Source organism: Rhamphochromis sp. 'chilingali' (assembly GCF_963969265.1).
Source record: "Rhamphochromis sp. 'chilingali' genome assembly, chromosome: 15".
NCBI classification, from domain to species: Eukaryota; Metazoa; Chordata; class Actinopteri; order Cichliformes; family Cichlidae; genus Rhamphochromis; species Rhamphochromis sp. 'chilingali'.
In genome coordinates, this window is record NC_137942.1 from 32,414,977 (window position 1) to 32,434,874 (window position 19,898).

General features: G+C 42.3%; 2 protein-coding genes across 3 annotated transcripts; both read right to left on the reverse strand.

Annotated features, from left to right (window-relative positions):
- Positions 1 to 1,491: 1,491 nt before the first annotated feature.
- On the reverse strand, positions 1,492 to 13,480 carry LOC308411767 (26S proteasome non-ATPase regulatory subunit 11A). Its single transcript, XM_080905793.1, has 13 exons — positions 13,330 to 13,480; positions 12,518 to 12,619; positions 10,342 to 10,538; positions 9,826 to 9,883; positions 9,424 to 9,618; positions 9,190 to 9,334; positions 9,013 to 9,073; positions 7,373 to 7,435; positions 7,114 to 7,239; positions 6,957 to 6,992; positions 6,786 to 6,837; positions 4,660 to 4,803; positions 1,492 to 2,758 (listed from the first exon to the last, which is right to left on the reverse strand). Exons 1-12 carry the CDS (start codon positions 13,418 to 13,420, stop codon positions 4,661 to 4,663), a joined length of 1,269 nt encoding a protein of 422 aa, XP_080761919.1. The 5' UTR covers positions 13,421 to 13,480; the 3' UTR covers positions 1,492 to 2,758; position 4,660.
- A 1,072-nt stretch (positions 13,481 to 14,552) lies between these two features.
- Positions 14,553 to 17,223, reverse strand: rpain (RPA interacting protein). Of its 2 annotated transcripts, none has more exons than XM_080905795.1 (7): positions 17,036 to 17,223; positions 16,745 to 16,936; positions 16,430 to 16,502; positions 16,239 to 16,350; positions 15,923 to 15,986; positions 14,801 to 14,938; positions 14,553 to 14,688 (listed from the first exon to the last, which is right to left on the reverse strand). In XM_080905795.1, the coding sequence occupies exons 1-7, from the start codon at positions 17,105 to 17,107 to the stop codon at positions 14,659 to 14,661; spliced, it is 681 nt and encodes a 226-aa protein (XP_080761921.1). In that variant the 5' UTR covers positions 17,108 to 17,223; the 3' UTR covers positions 14,553 to 14,658. The 2 variants fall into 2 exon arrangements, with proteins under 2 accessions (XP_080761921.1, XP_080761920.1); XM_080905794.1 differs by having other exon boundaries at positions 14,801 to 14,941.
- Positions 17,224 to 19,898: the final 2,675 nt, after the last annotated feature.

The following is a 19,898-nucleotide window of genomic DNA, read 5'->3' on the forward strand; positions in this document are numbered from 1 at the left end:
CGCGCCGAACTGAGCCAAGCCGAGCAGGACAGAGAGGAGTGGATGTCTCCTTCTCATTGGCTCGCCTGCTCGTTCCCTGCCTCTGCCCTGAGGCCAAGACAGCGCTGTCGCCTGTCTGGCTCCCTTCTTTTCCCCACATAAACCTCCAGTAAGCCTCTCCTAGGGCCTTCACCAGAGCGCGTAAATAGCTGGCAGGACTTACTCAAAAGTCCTTATTTTATCTACCTCGAAATATATTCAAGTTAACATAGAGAACCGTGAGCAGAGCAGATAAAATATGTAGCTACTAACCAAACTATGCGTAATGGTGTTGCGATAAGGAGTGTTAACGCATTAACGTAATAGTGCTGCCTCCCATTTAAATGCAAATAGAGCCAGGTGCTGTTTAAGAACACGTTGGGAGTTATTTACAGTTAATCAAGGCTCGTCGTTTTCTTCTTTTACATGTGTCAATGTGGGGCCCCGGGCTTCTGCTCTGCCTGGGATGGGGGGAGAGAAACGGCCAGCAACAAACCTACTATAAGTTTTGAGTGCATGTGACATTCCCGAGAGACAATACAGGAGGATAATGGTAAAGCTTCCTTGCAGTACCTCAGTTTGAAGTGAAACAGTACAAAGTGCTATAGTTTGCAGTAACAGAGGGAGCTTGTTAAAAACTGAATGCTAATTTGGCTTTTTGCATACACAAATTACCATCTCCCTCACAGGCTCTTTGATCGAATAACACTGAATCTCACCACCAGGCGTCGCTGTTGAGACTACAGGGGTTTTTAATGAAAACGCTTTCACAACCGGCCTGATGTAATAGAACTGTTCTTACCTCTAACCGCAGGATTTGTTCACAAGTTTAACACTTTTAACTGTGAAGCTCCCTCTTTTAGGAACACATGTAAACCACATACTTGTTTCTTTTTAGCTAACTATGTTAGCAAGTTAGTCTTTACTTTTAGCTAACTATCGCCTTTAGAATGCATGTTTGCCAACCTGAAACTGTTACTGTATCTATTCGTATGTTTCTTGGTTAACCATTCTTTGCTTTAAAGAAAACATCTTAACCATTTACTGGTTTTCCTTAGTAACAGAAATATACTTGAGCTTGCACCGAGTTTTCTCTAACTGCTCATAAACACATTCAACCTGAATTGTAGCTACTGTAGCCATTTCCATATTCATTGCTATTAATGTATCAGCTACCTTTAGCTAATTATACATTTCTTTATTGGAATTAGTAAAAGCAGATTTTGTAACCACTGCCTTTGATTGTATAGCCTTCTTCACATGCTAGCTTTTACATGGCTCACCCAGAAGATGCTCAGCAGACTCCCCTTATAATTAACTGAACAACTGTGTTCTTATCAATATCATTGGTTGACAGTTAGTTTACTACAGGCAAGTAAACAAGTTAAATGTCATTTTCAACATACTACCAAAGTTGCTGGAACAATAAAGAGTGAATGGGTGATTATTCCCAGTGTTGTAAAAGCACACCGCTTGCAGGTTTGACTTTTTTATTAGCATTTTTCTTTCTCTATGTCATATATGGTAAACCTTTGAGTCCTTGCAAAATTAAGTTCCCAGAAATGTACAGCTTTATTTTCTTCAGCAAAGCCTGCCCTTTTCTGCACAACCGACTCATCATATCTCAGAACACAGAGTTCACCATCAAGTCATATCTTAAGCCTCAAAAGCTCTTCATGTGACTGACCGAGCTCTCAGTGGCAAGGTATACTCTGTTCTTATGGATTATAAAAAAAGGGGAACAGTGTGAATACATCATCAGGCCTGGGATGAACAGAGGCGCTTGGCAATGTTATATACAAACAGGAGGTGGGAGTGCAGAGGGGAGGAAAGAGGAGGGGGTATTGGAGACCCCAGCATGGTGTGATGACTGTTCTCCCCTTTTCCTGTGGCATGGTCCCAAGTGGACAGAAGAGCAATTCCCTGTATGGTCCACAAATCCCAGAATGCCTTGTGAGTGAGCGAATGAGCACACTTAGGGTGAAAACGTTAAAGGGAGAGGGTGGCAAAAGTTGTGGTAAGGAAAGAAGGGCTGTTTGATGTCCTGTGGACAACACGGGGTCCATTTTTCACAACAACAGATAAAATTCAAATGTTCGGTTTCAGGGTTGGCTGGAAAATTAAACAGAGCAGGTAGAATTCAGATCTACCTACCAACCAACCCACCTTCACCCTTTTTTACACTCTGAGAACAGATCAAACATTTGTGTGTGTGTGTGTGCGTGTGTGTCTGTTTATAATACATTTATGTATAAGTGCTGTATATGTATTCTTTACTGGTATTTTACAAGATTCCCTGATGGCCAGCGCAGAGAGAAACAGGAACCAAAATAAAAACTAAACAAAAGGGAAAAGGAAAAGAGGCTCATCCAATTTTACATACAGTAAAAATCAGTGGTGGGAGAAAAGAAGAAAGGCGCAGTGCCTGGATTTGTCCATAGGGAGGAGCACTTTGTGTCTGATCAACCCCAATTAGATTGGAAGGAAGAGACAGTGACAGGAGGGGCGGGAGAGCAGAGGGCTGAGGGAGGACCAGGAGGAGCGGGCAGTCCACCCTGTCAGTTTGCTGTTCTGTTGGGTCATCTTCAGTGGGGCAGCTGGTTGTTTTGCTTGCTGGGTTGTTGAGTGTTTTGTGATCTCCTCATCCTTCTCCCCTCGTCCCTCCCGGGTTGAAGTGAAGCAATCGACAAAGGTCAGACTGGCCCACGTCACTCCAGACAGGAGGACAGATGGTGTCACTCTGAGAAGAACCATAAAGACAAACAAGACAGAAAAAATGATCAACAGACACCAGGATGAGGTTAGTTTATGTTTGCCTTACAGGCAGCAGGACACACCACACTCGGGACCAGGCTAGCTGCTTCTGATTTACAGAGCAGACAGAAACCGCTCTTCTTTTTTCTGTGCTACGTGCTGAACATTGGATTGGGCACGTCGGGTGATGGAGGGATCAGACAGCTACCTACAAGGATTGAGGACGGACACACGCTTTTTAACCTGTCACCTACATACTATTGTGCCAATGATAAAGTCATTTATAAAACCTCTGGACCTGTTACAGCAGGAGTTGTGCTCAACCTGTCACACACGTGACCCAGTACACAAAAACTCAGCTAAAGATACAGAACCAGAATCCTGGCTGCACAAACACACACAAAAAAACACAATCAAGAACAAGCAGACCTTCAAATATTTTGCAATCTTAACTTCATTGTGTGCAAAAAATCTCTCAAAAATATATCTGAAAAATATCATTTGAACAGCTTCTGATGAATAAACAAAGCACGTTTGTAACCCAGGTCCTTGTTCAGCAAACCTGTACGCCATGAGGAGGAAACCCTGGCTCAGCGCAGCCACACCACCGTGTACCTTCTTCATATATCTCCCTCCAGGAATTTGCTGACATTTGTTATTCTTTATGAGTGCAAGGATCATTATTCTTCATACTGAGACAGTGATTTTTATTCTCTCTGTGATAAATTAAAAAACTGCAGTGAAAAAGTAGCCGGTAATACACACGAGGAATCAACACAACAATAGTTGTAGTCTGCATCGCTGTGTGTTTTCACAATGAGGCAAAACTTTATTTATATAGCACCAAATCACAACAACAGTAGTCTCAAGGTGCTTGAGGTAGAGATTTTCTGCTGAAGCATAAATCTGCAGTTAGTGACACTGGTGACTTTTGCTTTTTCAGCAGTTTTTAATGACAAGTTTAAAAATTTACAATCGTTCTATAAGTGTGTATTTACGTGTTTGTATTATTACTGAACTACAATAACTCAAAGAATGGACTATTTTGACATCGTCGTGTACAAAGTGTTTTGAAATGCATAAATGAAACCTGGTTTTTTGTTCATTTTAGGAAACATAAAAAAAGGAAATCATCAAAAAATATTTGACTTTAGCCGTGTTTTCTCCTGCTGCGTCGCATATCAGTCTGTATTGACTGAAAAACCCGCAAAACATTAATTAATTATTCAATCAATTTTCATCAGCTACCAGAATAATTGATGAAATCATTAAATCCTGGAGAACTATTCACTCAAACGATTCCCAATCTTACCTGTCAAAACACATTTTAAAACCTTTAAATCTCATCTCGTCGTCCATCAGTCCAAAACTCCAAAGAGGCTCAGTTTACAGCGATGAGATGGAGGTGAAGCAGTAAACACTCACACTAAACCGCTAACTACAGGACCTTCAACTCGCTGTGAGTCAATAATGATCATGCTGAAGGCAAACACCACACCCAGACTCACAGTTGGCAGGTGAATACGAGTTATGTGACAGAAAGAGACGGCAGCGGCATCTAACTGAACCCCTGGTTCTGATCTTTAATTCAGTAACAAACAGGCTGACGGAGGTTTTCTATACCTTACAGTAAACAGGTCAGAGTCACCACAAATAAGCTCCGAGGTTTCATTTTTACAGGATTGGTCTTGGCCTCCTTTAAATCTGCAGAGCCAGACACACATTTTACTGATTCATGGATTCCAAATATTTAGAAATTAAAATAAAATTCATACTTTGGAGAGTAACTCACTTTATTGTGTAGTTACTTCATCACTGCTCAAGACTGCTGGAATGAAGTAAAAGCATCTTTCTACAGTGCATGTGAATGATCTCAATCAGACTCACCTTATGTAAGCTTCTTGGCTTTGTTGTAGAGAGAGTCCACCACTTTGCTCATGTTCTGAATGGTCTCTAGTGCCGCCTCGTACGTCTTATCCACCACCGGCTCATCAAACACAATCAGGACGCCTTCACCTTGGTCCAAAATACCTGTGGAGTAGGAAGGAGTGAAAGCAGGAAAGAGCCACAAAACATCATTATTTAAAGAGGAAAACACTCGTACACAGTGATGTATAGAAGACCTGCATCAGGACTGGGACTGTGAGTGAACGTTATAAACCATACTGCACAATTAAATTCTATTTTTAAAAAAGACCTTTGATCAGGGACAATTAATGTTTGAACATAAATAGACAGCCGTCAGCTGATCGGAATATTTGCGGGCTTCTTGTTAAACTTTCGTAAAACTGCTTTAGTTGTTATATATATGCAAACAAGCAAACATATGCAAAGGTCAACAGTTATTGAGCTACTCTACCTGTAGCTTAAAATATTGTCCCAAGGACTTTGCTTAAGCAAAGAAAACTTAGTGTATCAGATATCCACTTTATATACCTCGCTCAAGAATCAAAGAACACTTGTAGCATCAAGTCAGTTAAACTTGTGGGACATTGATGTGAAGTAGCAGAGTTTCAGCTGATTAACAGCAACAATGAGACAACGTTCAAAACAGGACTGGTTTTACAGCTGGAAGACATTTTATCCTTTCTCATCTTTCACTAGTTTTGCATTTGGCTAAGGTGACCGTCACCACTGGTAGCATGAGGCGATACCTGAACCCTGCACGGGTAGTCCAACTACTCCAGGATGGTAAATGGTAAATGGACTGGTTCTTATATAGCGCTTTTCTTCTCTTCTGAGCACTCAAAGCGCTTTACACAACTTGTGCATTCACCCATTCACACAAGCACATTGTTCTAAGTAGCATTCACCCTCCGATGGATGCGTCGGAGAGAAATTTGGGGTTACTACCTTGCCCAAGGATATTTGGCATGCAGACTAGGGGAAGCCAGGAATCGAACCACCAACCTTCCGATCAGTAGATGACCTGCTCTACCGCCTGAGCTACAGCCACCTCATTGTCAGAAGGTTTGCTGTGTCTCCCAGGACAGTCTCAAGAACATGAGACTGTGGAGGCTGCAGGACACAGACAGTTACTCTGGGAGAGCTGGACAGGGACGTAGAAGATCCTCAACACATCAGCAGGATCAATACCTGCTCCTTTGTGCAAGCAGGAACAGGATGAGCACTGCCAGAGCTTCAAAGTGAACTCCAGCAGCCACAGGTGTGAATTTGTTTGACCAAACAATCAGAAACAGACTTTGTCAGGGTGACCTGAGGGCCCGATATCCTCTAGTTTTCCCTGTGCTCACTGCCCGACACCCTGGACTCCGACTTGCATTTGCTGTAGAACAGCAGAATTGGAAGGTCTGACAATAGCAATCTGTACAGGTGAGAGCAGGTTTACCCTGAACACCTGTGACAGGCGTTAAAGGGTCTGGAGTAGCCATGGAGACGTATCCCGTCTGTAACATCGTTCAGCATGACCAGTTTGGTGGGTCAGTGATGGTCTGGGGAGGCATATCCATGGAGGGACACACATAGTTCTACAGACACCCCGACTGCTGTTAGGCAATAGGATAGAATCCTTGGACCCAGTGTAAGACCCTACTCCCATGCTGGTCCTTGGTTATTGTTGGTGCACGAAAATGCCCAGCCTTATATGGTGAGAGGATGCAGGAAGTTCCTGACAGATAAAGGAATTGATACCACTGACTGGCCTCCATCCTGGCCTGACTTAAATCCAACAGAACACCTCTGGGACATTATGTTCTGGTTACATCTCAGACTGTCCAGGAGCTCAGTGATGCCCTGGTCCAGATCTGGGAGGAGATTCTGCTGGACACCATCCATCATCTACAGTACCATTCTGAGCTACTATTGTGGCATTTTGGCAAAATGGACAAGCCCACTCCATCATTTATTACTTGTGTCTTTGAATTCAGCCCTGTGTAGGTTGATCGTTTTTATTTCCATCAAACCATGTGGCATCCTTTCATTCCTAAGACATTACACCACCCATATCATGTACACAACCCAAGTATTCATTGACAAAAAACGCTCACACGTACCATGAAACTTCGAATCCAAGATCATTTGTGATAATTTCCTCTCCACGTCTCCCTGCAAGACAGACACAGCATGAGTGCAGCGATCACAATATAAACCTTTTGGAAATACTTAAAGCAGGCAACTGGTGCATAATGAAAATGAAATACTAACCAGCAAGAGCAAAACCTTACCTTAGAGAGTTTGATGAGGGAGGAAATGTGTGCTATCTGTCAGAGAAGAGAATACGAGTGCTTATAAACACTAAGCAGTAATCAGCGCACTACACAGGTAGCTGTTATTCTATATGAGCCATGTTCATATCTGTCAGAAGTGACTGGAGAGGATTACCTGGACCCTGGAGAATGGCTCGATGACCCTGATGAGGTTCTGCTCCAGCAGGTTATCATACAGCTTGGTCAGGTGGGTGCTGATGATGGGATCATCCCGCAGCTCTGCTTTGTACTCTGTTAGTGCCTGGGGAGGGGAAGTAGAGGGCAAATGACAGGAGGGGGTTCAAATATTATTACAACTGAAAATGTAACCCACACAAACCAGTCTACTAACCACAATGTCAAGGAAAAAGTCATCAAACTCTACATACACTCACCTTTTCAAAGTCTGCCAGCGACCGGTTCTTGCTGGCTTGTGCCACACATTTCAGCGAGTCTGTCTGTGGGAGAGAAAGAGAGGGATGGATAACAGTAGAGTCAACATGACCGAACAGCTTTTACTGACAGATACTGGACACAAAACAACCAAGTGTTCACAAATATACAGTAAATCCTGCAGAAAGCCGTCCATTTGGGGTAAAATGGTTACTGTTGCCACGGCCGCCCATTCTCACACAGCATATTATGCAGCTCATGGTGCAAAGTGAAGATCACGTCTCTGCAACTCTACTGGAGGGATGGAACGTCATGCTTCCAAAACACATTCCCTCATTTGCTGTTGTGCAAACGCATCGGTCCAAAACCTCCAACAGGTGTTCAGCTGGGGTGAGATTAAGCAGCAACATGTGGATGCTACAAATACCAGGCTTATTTACATGTGTTTGTGCTACAACCACAAACACGGTTAACTGGGTCACTTCTGGCTCCAAAAGAAAGTAATTCAAAAGCAGACTTAAGCAATGCTAGCCCATCACTAAGGTCGTGTCCAAATTCATGAGGCCTCCTGAGGCCGCATTTGTAGACCGATTACGTCACAGCGACGCGCCGAAGGCTGTCCAAATTTGTAGACTCCTCCGAATGCAGCCGACAAATGCATCCTCCTTTTCCCCGAATTTGAAGGATGGGTCGGGTGTGTCCTTCGTGGCCTACCATATCCCAGAATTCATAGCGCGGCCCAGCCAAACTCCAGTTTCCAACAATGGCGGCCGCTACTAAGTTTTAAAATTACTCATACTAATCTTTCTGGGTCACAAAATAAACTTTTAACATATTTTCAGGCGAGAAAGTAGTTGTGTAAACATCAAATATCTGCTCGGTTTATCAAGATATCCCATATTTGCAAAAGTGCTTCGACGTTTTCGGAGGCGTCTGCTACCCACCAGCTCGACAGCTAGCCGGGAGCTCGAGGGTCACTGATGCGGCCGAGAACGGCACAACTCCCGGCACATCATTTTCAGATCATCGCAGACTATCGCTGCTCGGGTTAAATGTAATATATAAGTCACTTAGACAACCTAAAAATGTTATTGTTGGGCTTTTTTCAGTGTTTTGTTTGTTCGTGAGTAAATCGGTTTGGCTGAGATTAAAGTTATTAGATTAGATTAAATAAAACTTTATTAATCCCCCGGGTGGGTTCCTCCTTGGTTTTTACACAGCTGACTAAACGTCAAACAGAAAACTGATTAAACAGAAGTATGAGACAGTCGAGAATTTACTCCAGTGTACCGTTATATTTTAGACAGCAAGGAGCAGGCGGCGGAGTTTATTAAACTCCACCAAGACAGCGGGGACGCTAATCAGAAGGCTAGACCGTCCAATTTCACGGCCGTTTACTTCCGGCCTACCCAACCTTCTGAGGACCCGGCCCATGTAGACCGCGAAGGCCGGGTCCTCAGGAGGATGCAGCCCATGAATTTGGACACGACCTTAGTCCATCTTTATCTGGATTACAGGACCATGCACAGAGCAATCCAAAGCTCCACATCCTTTTTGAAGTCTGGCTAGGATAGAAATAACAGTTCCAGGCAAAGTCTATTGTATTTTAAGTAAAATAAAAAGTTGAAACAAAGAGTGATACCTGTCTGCCGGCATACCGCAGAGCTAGCTTGCCGCTAATGAGGGCCTGGACATCTTCTGGCCTGAGGCAGAGAAGCAGATATGTCAGACACAGCATGGCGACCCCTTTGGAAACAGAGTTTTGTATTTCCAGTAGCTGTATTAACCTCTAAAGGCCCCAGTGATGTAGAGCACTTACGCATTGAGCATGATTTTGCAGAGCAGCATGTATTTGAGGGCTGTGATGGCTCGGGGGCTGTCGATGGAGTCGTAGCCCTCGAAGGCCTCGTAGAAGTAGGAGTAAGCCGTCTTCCAGTCTTTCTCCTCCGCTGCATGAATGATCCCTGGAAACACGTGAGCACATACAAATGTCAAGCTGGCAACGCTGCACAGACGCGCATTTTGATTTGTTTCTTGCTTTTACGAAGGGTACCTGACTGCATGTCTAAAGCTGCTTGTAGTTTGGGCGGGCAGTAGATGGCGTTGGCGGTTGTCCTAGCAGACGTGAGGGCTGCGCGGGCCTTGGGCAGGTTACTGAGGGCGTGGTATGTCTTACTCTCCAGCAGCTGAACCTCCACTAGCAGGGCCTTATCATCCATCTTCTTGAGCTCCTGCAGCAACTGGGAGCCTGGAGAAAGAAGACATGCAGTAGAGTCAGATCTCAGCGTGAGATTCTTCTTCAGACAGGCGGAAAACCTGGAGTCCTTAAATAAGGACTAAAACTGTTTTAAAAAATAGTTTTATAGAACACTAATATGTTTTCTGCAAGTTGTACACACAAGGTTTGTCTTGTCAGGCAAATTAAAAACTGAAATGTGAGGAGATTTTCACCCACCAAGCTGCAGAGCCTCCTGGTAGCACTTTGTGTCGAAGTACAGTGAGATGAGTCGAGCCTGAGGAGAGAGGAGAGGTTATTTCTCCCCCTGAATGTAAACCTGAAAAACTGTTAATTTCTGCTGATAAGAACATCCTGGGATATGTAAAGGGTGATGAGCTGGGTTCCTTTGCTGCTCACAATCCAGATTATTGAGATTTAGTTTGTAGCTCTGCTATATGTTATTATTAGGTTCCCATGGGTAAAAAAATAAAGTGCTGTACAAATTAAGTTATTATTATTACTCTCTGGGTGTCTTCCAATCCTGATCCTGGTCTTCTTCCTGTTAAAAGGGAGTTTTTCCTTCTCACTTTTTCTTTCCCACAAGAAAAGACTAGACTATAATAAAAAAGGGAACTAAACACATCCGCCTGTTCACAGAGCGTTACTGCTCGCCCAAATAAACGTGAAAGGTAAAGACCCGGCCACTGAACAAAGTGATCAGTGCAGTTGAGGCATAACGGCAGCACATCTCACCTCTAGCGCCTGTCTGAGGAAGGTCCTCTTCTCAGCCTTGGCCCACTCTATGCATTCAAGGCAGAGCTCTACCTCCTGACCCGTGGCAGCCTCCATGTCCAGGAACAGGTCCAGCAGGGAGCGGACCAGCCGGGCTGCCTTGGCCTTGGAGATGGAGTTGAGGAAGGGCCGGACATATTTTAGCAGCCCCCCGAGCTCTGAGAAGAGGATAAATAGAAAAAAATTATTTATCTGGGCAAATAAAAACAAACTGCAATTTCAGAAAAAGGCAACTTCAAACTGTTTTCTCAGTAATGGAGGAAAAAGCTAAGTCTGTTACTTTTAGATTTCAATAAAGCCACATGTCTTATGATTCATCTGTAAGTCACAAACCTCAATGTTTTCTGTCTTTGGACTCAACCGACAACTTAAAAGAATGGCCTGTGTCATTCACTGCTGCCAATAAAAATACAAACTCGATCCTTTAAAGTCCTCAGCAGTTGTCAGCATTCAGGTCTTTCAGGTCATTCAACATCGGACACCTACACCCAGGCGACCCAGCAAAGGTTGATCAGACCCCAGCCTGCATCCCAGCAGCAGCCACCCATGGATCAGTCCTCTTTATCCACAGCCACCTTGTGGCCTTCTCTGTGGCTTCACCTACAGACCAGAAGGCGCTCTTCCTAGCCACTCCTGTTAGGCCCAGTTGGTTTAGGACTTTGCAGAGTGAGCACCCTGCAAAGCCTCTGCAGCCCACCTCTCTACTAGCTCCTGGCACGTTTCCTTTCATTTGCCTCTTCCATATGTTCTTCCCTGGATCAGTCATGGCAGATTTCATGGCAAAAATCAGTCACCTTATGTTGACCTCATTGTGAAAACGTCATGGAGTTAATGACAGATGTGAAGGAGATTTTAGGTTCTCCTTAAAGGCTTTAGACAAAGAAAGCCTCACAGGGGACAGTGAATTTTGATGTTGTGGGTCTGAAGTGTTCAAACTACTTTGTCCCAATGTCGAACTACAAAAAGCACAGTTTCAATGCCTATATTATCATAGTCGGTGTTTTATTCTGGTTACACAAACAAGGAAACTCAAACATACCACTTCATTAGCAGTCAAATCAAACAGCTGTATTAAGAAATGCTGCTCACGTAATCTCTTTTCTGCTACCATTAGCCACATGAACTTTTTTCTTATAAAGGCTTTCATTATCTCAGCAGTCAGTTAATTAATGATCACCCTAAAACATGGCAAAAATGTCACTTTTATCGTTTCAAATGAAGTTTCTTTCAGTTGCTGCGTCCACAGCAGGTGGATCTACATCCTTGACGTGATTTTCTTCCCACTTCCTGACACAACCCTCGCAGGTATTTATAACTCCTCCTGGTCTCGAACCCAGGACCTGTCATGTGTTAGATGAATGTAAACATTTACACTACAGAGCCCACCACCATCATATTTAATACAATACCAAACAATTTCATAGCAAGCTGATTTCACGAAGGTTCAGAATTCAGCTGTGGGTGTTCAAGACACAGGCCTGTCAGTATACTAGGAAGTGACAGAACTCATTGACATGATCGTCTTCGTCACTTATATATTATACTTCTGCATCAGATCTACATCACAGCTTACATTAAAATTCGAACCCAATTGTTTCCCGCAGAAGCCTAAATCAAGCTTCAGTAGTGTTGCCTATTTGCTTCCCTGAACAGCGAGTTTTATTAAACCTAGCTGTGACCTGTGTGACACCATTATGTCCAGAGATCTGGCATCTGCCCATGTCAGCCGGGAAGCCTGTAAACATGTTGGTCATTCCAGTCCTGCTCACACTGAGAGGGCAAAAATATAATTTTTCATCCAGTCTCTTTGCCTTTCAGTGGTCCAGTGAATCCATAACTAAAGGGGGTAATGAAGGAAGCAATGAAACACCTTTCCTAACTTCTGGTTCACTTCATTCACTCACTTATGAACCTTTCTTAGCAAACCTGATGATTCAACCAAACCCCTAGACCAGAACAAACTCCTAGGACACACAACAATCGTACTTGATCAGGTTTTTCAGGAGTTTGCTCAAAGACGCCCAAACAAGAGTTGGTTAAAGTTGGTTTCCTATTGGTCTAGCTGCTCAACATTCACAACGTATGTAAACAAATCATAAACAGTGTGTTAAAAATCAGGACACTGCGTTGTGTTTACCTGCGGCCTGTCCCGTCTTCGCCAGCAGCCCCCCCAGCTCCAGGATGCTCTGTTCTTTGACACGCACCGCCTCCTCATCGCTGTCCTGGATGTCCCGCTTCACTACAACACACATAATGATGATGTCATCTGATCCGTGTTAACGTGAATCACCGCGATATACAAACAGTGAAAATGCAGATGTCCCATTACCACTCCGTCTCTTAACGCTACAAGATATAGCTATCATGAGCGGAATGAGGTGGGTGGCGAGCAGCCAAGAGGCTCCAGAAGCTGCGAAATACCGGAGCTGTCACAGTGAAACAATAAACGGCATTGGCGACTAAACCGCTAAGCCTTTACAAACGACAGAAAGAATCACAACCCCGCACTGACATGCGTTATGATTAAGACGGTGATATTAGGCAACAAACTCATTTTCACTTAAGTTTCTTTGTCGGCCTGTCATCTGACTAGACAAGGGATAGCTGCTAACAACGCTGGCTGCTAGCTAACATTAACTAGCCAGCTGTCACCCAAGTCACTGTCAAATGAATGAGCGGGGTAGCTAACATTAGCTTGTCTAATAAGCTAGCCGGTATATTGCTAGCCGGCTAGCCCGCTGCTGCTGACTCACTGTGCAAAGCAGTCGGCAAAAAGACACGGGCAGCACTGAGCTAGCTAGCTCGCGTTAGCTTAGCCGCTACCTAGCGAGCAAAGAGCAAGCCTGGCTAACTGAGCTGCTCCAGGACTGATGGAGCAAAGTAAAAGGCTCTGTGTCTACTCGTGAAATAACTTTCTCTCTAGCGCCACGTTTTGCGGAATATATTTACCTATTGAATGTAAGATATCAATAGAGGCATTCCGGTCTGTTCCAAGAAGAGACTGTGCTCTCTGAAACTCAGCCACTGCCGCGGCTGCCATCTTTCCTCTGCCTGCCTCCGCTCCACTTGGCTGGTGGTTTTCCGGTCAGGTCGTTCACAGGGTTGGAACAATGTCTCCCTCTACAGGTCGCGCCCAGTACTACGCTGGGAAACGGCGCTTGGAAAAGTTTCACGGCATATTAAGCTCTAACAGCAATGCACAGCATTAACTGTCTCATTTGTTAATTATGTTTTAACAATTTTTAACATACATGTTTCCTCCAGTCATTAATGCAGAGCGTTAATGACTGGGGCTGCAGAGCCTCAACGAGGCCATTTCTGTGACAAGTTTTTTTAAAAATGCTGAGGAATGGGTTTTTACGCAGCAAGGGAAAGACTGTATATTAAAGATGGACACATATTCCAGTTTTCAAACCAATGCGACGGGGCTTTAAACCCCTTTCTCTTGTGCAAAAAACACATCACGTGTTACAGTAGTGTCCTCAATAAACACTTTGCTGATGGGCTCAATTTTCAGTTTTAACTCATACTGAACACAGCATGGTTTATATGTTCTAAATGATGGTACCGTGCAGTGCACTCATTTACACAAAAAACTACACCACTCAGGTTTTACAAAGGGACTTTCCAAACCAGGGAGTTAGCAGAATGTAGCTACATCCTTTACATACAGTAAAGGTGCAAATATTAACTTTTTCCCCATAAAGACAACATTTAACTGCTTCCACTTTACCCTTAACGGTGAGTTTTGCCATCTGAGTATATCAATAAAGACGTGATTTGACCATTAGAATCGTTTCTGGGTTTTTCCAGTGGTAGCTGTATATGCAGAGACCAGTTTGACTAACTTCTGATTTAAAACCAGTCATTTTGTTCTACAAGCATGAAAGAAAAAAAAAAAGTAAAACTCAAGCACGATTATTGTTTAGAAAACCAACACTGTTTCTGTTTTGCTCCTAGTTTTTGGTGAAGTTTAGCAGTGACAGCTTTGCCATTTATGATATGCTGTGTAAACTCAGACAAGCGTAATAATGTTAAACTGTCTAAATTGTATATATTGTGTATATTTTTTGTTTTATTCTTGATTTTATTTTCATCATGACTGAGATAAAGTGAGAAAATCAGAGCTCGACTCTACCGAGCTAAAAAAGTAAAGAAAAGAAACGTCATCATCCGTTTAATATACAAAATTGCCTTTATTTAATAAAATAGACAAAGAGCACAAAAAACTCAAAATCAAATCTCACGAGTGGAGTCACTCATGACAGCCGTCTGCGTTCACAGGACGATGGATAGGTAGTCACAAACCTAAAGTGAGAGTAAACGAGAACATCTGGATGTTTTAGACCGACAGCACCTCAAACTCTGAGACGTTAATGACACTTGACGTGCGAGCTGTGTGGATGAACGGGCACCATACCTTGCAGCTTATCATGAGGTTGGGAGAGCCTTCTATGTTAGGAGCTACAGAGAACACCGGGTTGTGGAGGCAGTCTTCCATGTGCTCCGACACCCTGGACTCCAGAAGATGCTGCAGGACATCAGGAGTGATGCCCTGCTTCTAAGGACAATACAGACATTTCATCATGTTTCCACTTTCTCTCCTCTTCCTTTACCTTCACAGGCTTTCAGCATATTTTAGCCACGTACACTATTTTTATTTTATTCAAATCAAGACAGTCCGTACAGTCATTCTAATAAGAAAGTTTTCAAATAAAACATCTGGTCCTCAGCAGGTTTGCCAAGTCTCTAAAAAGAACACAGTAGCTCAGCTTAGGTCTGGAAGGCTGCATATGAAGGAACTACAAGGAAAACCAAAAGAACAAATTCCTTTTAATACTACAAGTGGAGATGTTTGGCCATAACAGCTGTGAAGCACAGTGGAGGAGGGGTCATGATTTGGGCGCCTTGCAGTAACAGAGTCACACATCTGAAGAGTCAAATGTGAGGACATTAGTCCAACAGTTACAGCTGGGCTGAAACTAGATCATGCAACAGGACAATGATCCAAGAACAGCAACAACAACAGAAGGGCTCAGAAGAAGAAAAAATACTGAAATGTTGTGGTAGAAACTTAAGAGCAAAATTCTGGTGGTAATACAGGAAATGATGGCTTCAGGTTATTGCAGCTAAAGGTGCTTTTGCAAGGTTCTGTAGTTGTATTTAGATCATTTTAAAAGCTTAGTTTTTATAATGGCCTGTTCTTTTTCATGCAACCATAATTGTTGTGGTTAGGATGAACAGGCTAGGGAATACACTGTGAAGGAATCTCCTCACTAAGGCAATCGAGCTGACACAGCACTGTGTGCCCGTACACACAGAGAGGAGCAGGTTGTCACTTTTGGGGCATTTTAGCCTAAATCTAAACTCGGGACAGACGGCTGCTGGGACAGGGGAAGAACACACAGGCCTACGATGCAAACTGACAGAAATAAGGCTATCATGGACAATAACAGAGTGCCAACCAGCTATGATTTCTAAAGTTAGTGAAGCCTTCATAATGAGTTGTTTTTTTTAATAGATTAGAGTTCAGCAGACAAACCTTAGTGTTGATATAAACTCCACAGGGGCAGGAGATAAAGAAGCTGTTGAGGTTCAAGTTGTTCCTGTAAGATTAAGAAGCAAGCTCAGGTTGACTGACAAAAATTCTGAATTTCATGTCAGTGTTTCATGACACACTCGGTGTGAAATGGCCTTCAGATTCTATTTGTGACAAAGAAGAAAGTGTGCGTGCGACCGCTCTGACAGAAAACATTTTAAGGCAAGTCGACCGCTTTAAATCCCAGTTAGAAATCGCGAAATGAGAAACAACCAATTGTTGCTGTCACGTGTTTAAAGCGATTGATTTCCAAACTCACGTGTGACATATGGGGCAAATAATACGCATCTCATCCATTCCTTCCACGACAGATGATATGTACTGCTGCTCAAACAGCTGGTTCTTCTCGTACTCTTCAATAATGGACATCTCTGCAGCACAGAGAAACACAGAGGCTCAGAATCAACAGGATCACACAGGCTGGATCTCCACTGAAAATACCCGTGTTACCTTCAGACATGAGCTCCTGCTGGATTTCCTCAAACACCGCCAGTTCATCGTACTCCCTCATTACACCCAACATCTGTAAAGAAAAGTGTCAGACCAGTTCTCCTTCAGATTACACCAACTAAGCTCTCGTCTGCTCTCAGTGATTGTAATCAAGCCTTTACATGCAGCACAGTGTGAACGCCAAAGCAGTTTTCACATTATAAAGATTTTTATCTAAATTAACAGCTAAAAATGACCAAATAATGAGAGACAAACGAAATCCAAACACAGAAGACATTCCTAATAAGAAATGAGGATATGCTGGGAGAGACAGACCTCTGCCATGCCCGCAGGTCCCCACAGTGAGGGCAGTCTCTGGTCCTCGGACTGCAGCGCGCTCCACTCCTCCTCCATCACCTCCTGGACGATGATGGAGGCCCCGGAGCTGCTACACTGCTGGCTCTCCCCCATTTGCCGGTATTTCTCCAGCAGCCTGGCCCGACTGTTTTTTAGCCTGTCTACACAGCGCTTAAAAGCACAAGAAAATATCGCACTGCAGCGTTAGAGTCATAGCCTGAAAAAGTTAGCAACACGCTAGCTAACTAGCTCTCCGACACCTTGCAATACCTTGCGATATGTTTCTTTCCATGGCGGAGTCGTTCCTTTATAAAGTGAGCGGTGCCTGTGCAGAGCGTCCATCAACCGTCTGTGGAGGATGTCCGTTTACAATTGCTCTTTGAAACAACCGGCTAAAGTTGGAGAAGACTTCAAAATCAAAACATTCCGGCTTTACGCCCCGCCACCCGGAAGTTGGCGTGTACTGGACCGGATTGCATGACGGGTTATGTCGTTTTTGACTGAAAAATACTAAAACAATAGATAAATAAATAATAAAATAAATAAAATAAAAGTCCTGTCAGCTTTAAAGAATTGAAATAATATGGGTAATGAATAATTGGATTCCCCACATTACTCATATCAGAGGCAAAATATCGAAGTCTCTATAAGGTCAAGGATCTCATAAATCAAACATCATTATATACTCTCTATTGTTCTATTATACATGACATACTGTGTGGAAGTGTGGGGAAACACGTATAAGACACACACTTATCCAATATACATTCTGCAAAAAAGAGCAATAAGGATAATAAATAAAGCTACTTCAAGGGAACCATCAAATCCACTTTTTATCAAATTAAATATTCTCAAATTTAAAGTGCAAACAATGTATAAAGCAGCAAATAAATCTTTTCCCCACAACATTCAGAACTTGTTCCAAATAAGACCAAATACTCATGACCTGAGAGGAATCCTTGTGTTCAGCAGGCCAGTAGTAAGGACAAATGTAAAATATCAGAGCATTACAGTCAGAGGAATTAGTGTGTGGAACACCTGTACAGATGAAATCAAGACAAGTACATCAATACAAAAATTCACATGATTGTTCAAAAATAATAAATTGCATGAATATAAGAAATCTTCCTCTCAGTGACTGAGTTGTCTCATTGTGTCCTCATTTTTTTGTTTTATATAGATCAAGGCCTGAGTAACCCAACCTTAAGTGTTCATTAAGGTGTTTGTCACATAGATATAAAACAAGCTCAGAGATTAAGCGGGTGTTATAGACAGGGTGATTCGTTTATGTAAAAATGTAGTTTGTTGTTGTTCTGGTTTACGTGCTGAAAATGGTTTTTATTTGTGTATGTTCAATGTGTTAGACTTGTACATAGTTAACCATATATGATCAAATAATGTTGAATCCTGGATATGGATTTGTAAGCAATGAAATTTGAAATAAGGGGGTAGGAACAAGAAAAGTGTAAACTTCATCTACTCCTTTTCGAGCATACGCATTCTGTAGACAAAGATATATTCATGAAAACTTGATGATTTTTAAGTTTTGTTTTTTGTTTTTTTCTGTTGTTATTTCAATTATATTTGCATGTTCGAAATAAATTATATCTATATCTATTATATCTATAGATTAGACACGAGTGTATTAAAATTTATGAAAGTCAAACTGATTTTACTTCATGGACCACGCAAATCCCACTTTAATCTTCTATCAGCATAAAGAGGTTTAATTGCATATTTAAGCCCTGAGATACATTAAAATAATAAGAAGTATAATTTCTACAGAGCATCTCAATGTTTCTACATGATAAAGAAACTGTACGGAAATAAACGTGTCAAATTTTAGAAAAACTTCTGGAAGGTGTAGCTCAGTGACTCGCCTCTAAAATTGAATGGGGGGGGGGGGGGGGGGGGGGGTTTAAGTCACTGTGAAAAAGTGAAAAAACAGGAACTTTCCTCTTTCGTGTATTTTTTTAAATCTATTTCCTGATTACTTTGGTGTAACATTAGTAAAAATAAATAAATAAATAAAGCTGTAAAACTTAAACAGTTAAAAGTCCAAAAATGTAATTTTTCCTCCTTCATGTTTTCCAATGCAGCAGAAAATTAATTAATAAATTACACCTGAAATAATAAATAATAATAACAATAATAAGTTAAATATAATATTTCTAATTCAACAAAGCAAAACAATCAAATGTTAAAATTTTTAAAAGCTTTCCTGATCTGTTATACAGTAATGCATATACTATTATATATTGTACATATATTTATTAGTCTTAGATTTAGCCATTCTTATATTTTGCTTGTTTTATGTTATTGTATTTTTGCACAACTCTGTTGCTTGTGAAGCTCGCACACAAGAATTTCACTCACATGTACTGCACCAGTGTACCTGCACATGTGATGTGACAATAAAAGTGATTTGATTTATTCAGCTGTTGACACACAGTCTTGTGTCATCCTCAGTCTCCTACACTCATTTAAATCCTAAAATTACTTCTGCTCATTGCCAGGTTAACTACGGGGCCACAGGAAAGGAAAAAAGATGTCGCTGGGCCAACTGGGAACCAACCAGGATGCAGAAATGTATCTGGCAACAGTTTGGTAATTTAAAAAAAGTTTTGTTCACTGAACAAACTGTAATTAAAGACAATTGTAAGTTGTAACCTTAGTGGAATAAGCTGAGGGTTATACCACAAGACACAGGACAAAGGACCAGGGAGAGTTGACACAATGGTGCAAGAGGTGAGCCTGAATACTGCTTTGTTTCGGCATCCTGAATGCATCATGCCACAAAGCATAAGCTCAACAGCAACGCACTGATTGCTGATCAATACTGTATCCCCACTGTGCTTCATTGTACCTTTAAGAATATTGAAAATCATTAAGCATCTGATCCATAAATCTGAATATTGATTTATTTGTCATATATTCATACAGTCACCCATCAGCTGTGCTTTACTGTGTATCTTATTCTTTGCAGGATTTAGATAAAGCTTCCTCTTTAAGAAGCTTTACAAAAGTCCCTCCTCGTGTGCACTCAGTGGCCTCTGTTGCCCGTGGGTAGAGCTGTATTTGGGAAGAGAGCCATTCAGATAAATCCATTTTCCAGCTCACTGCCTTTTTACGG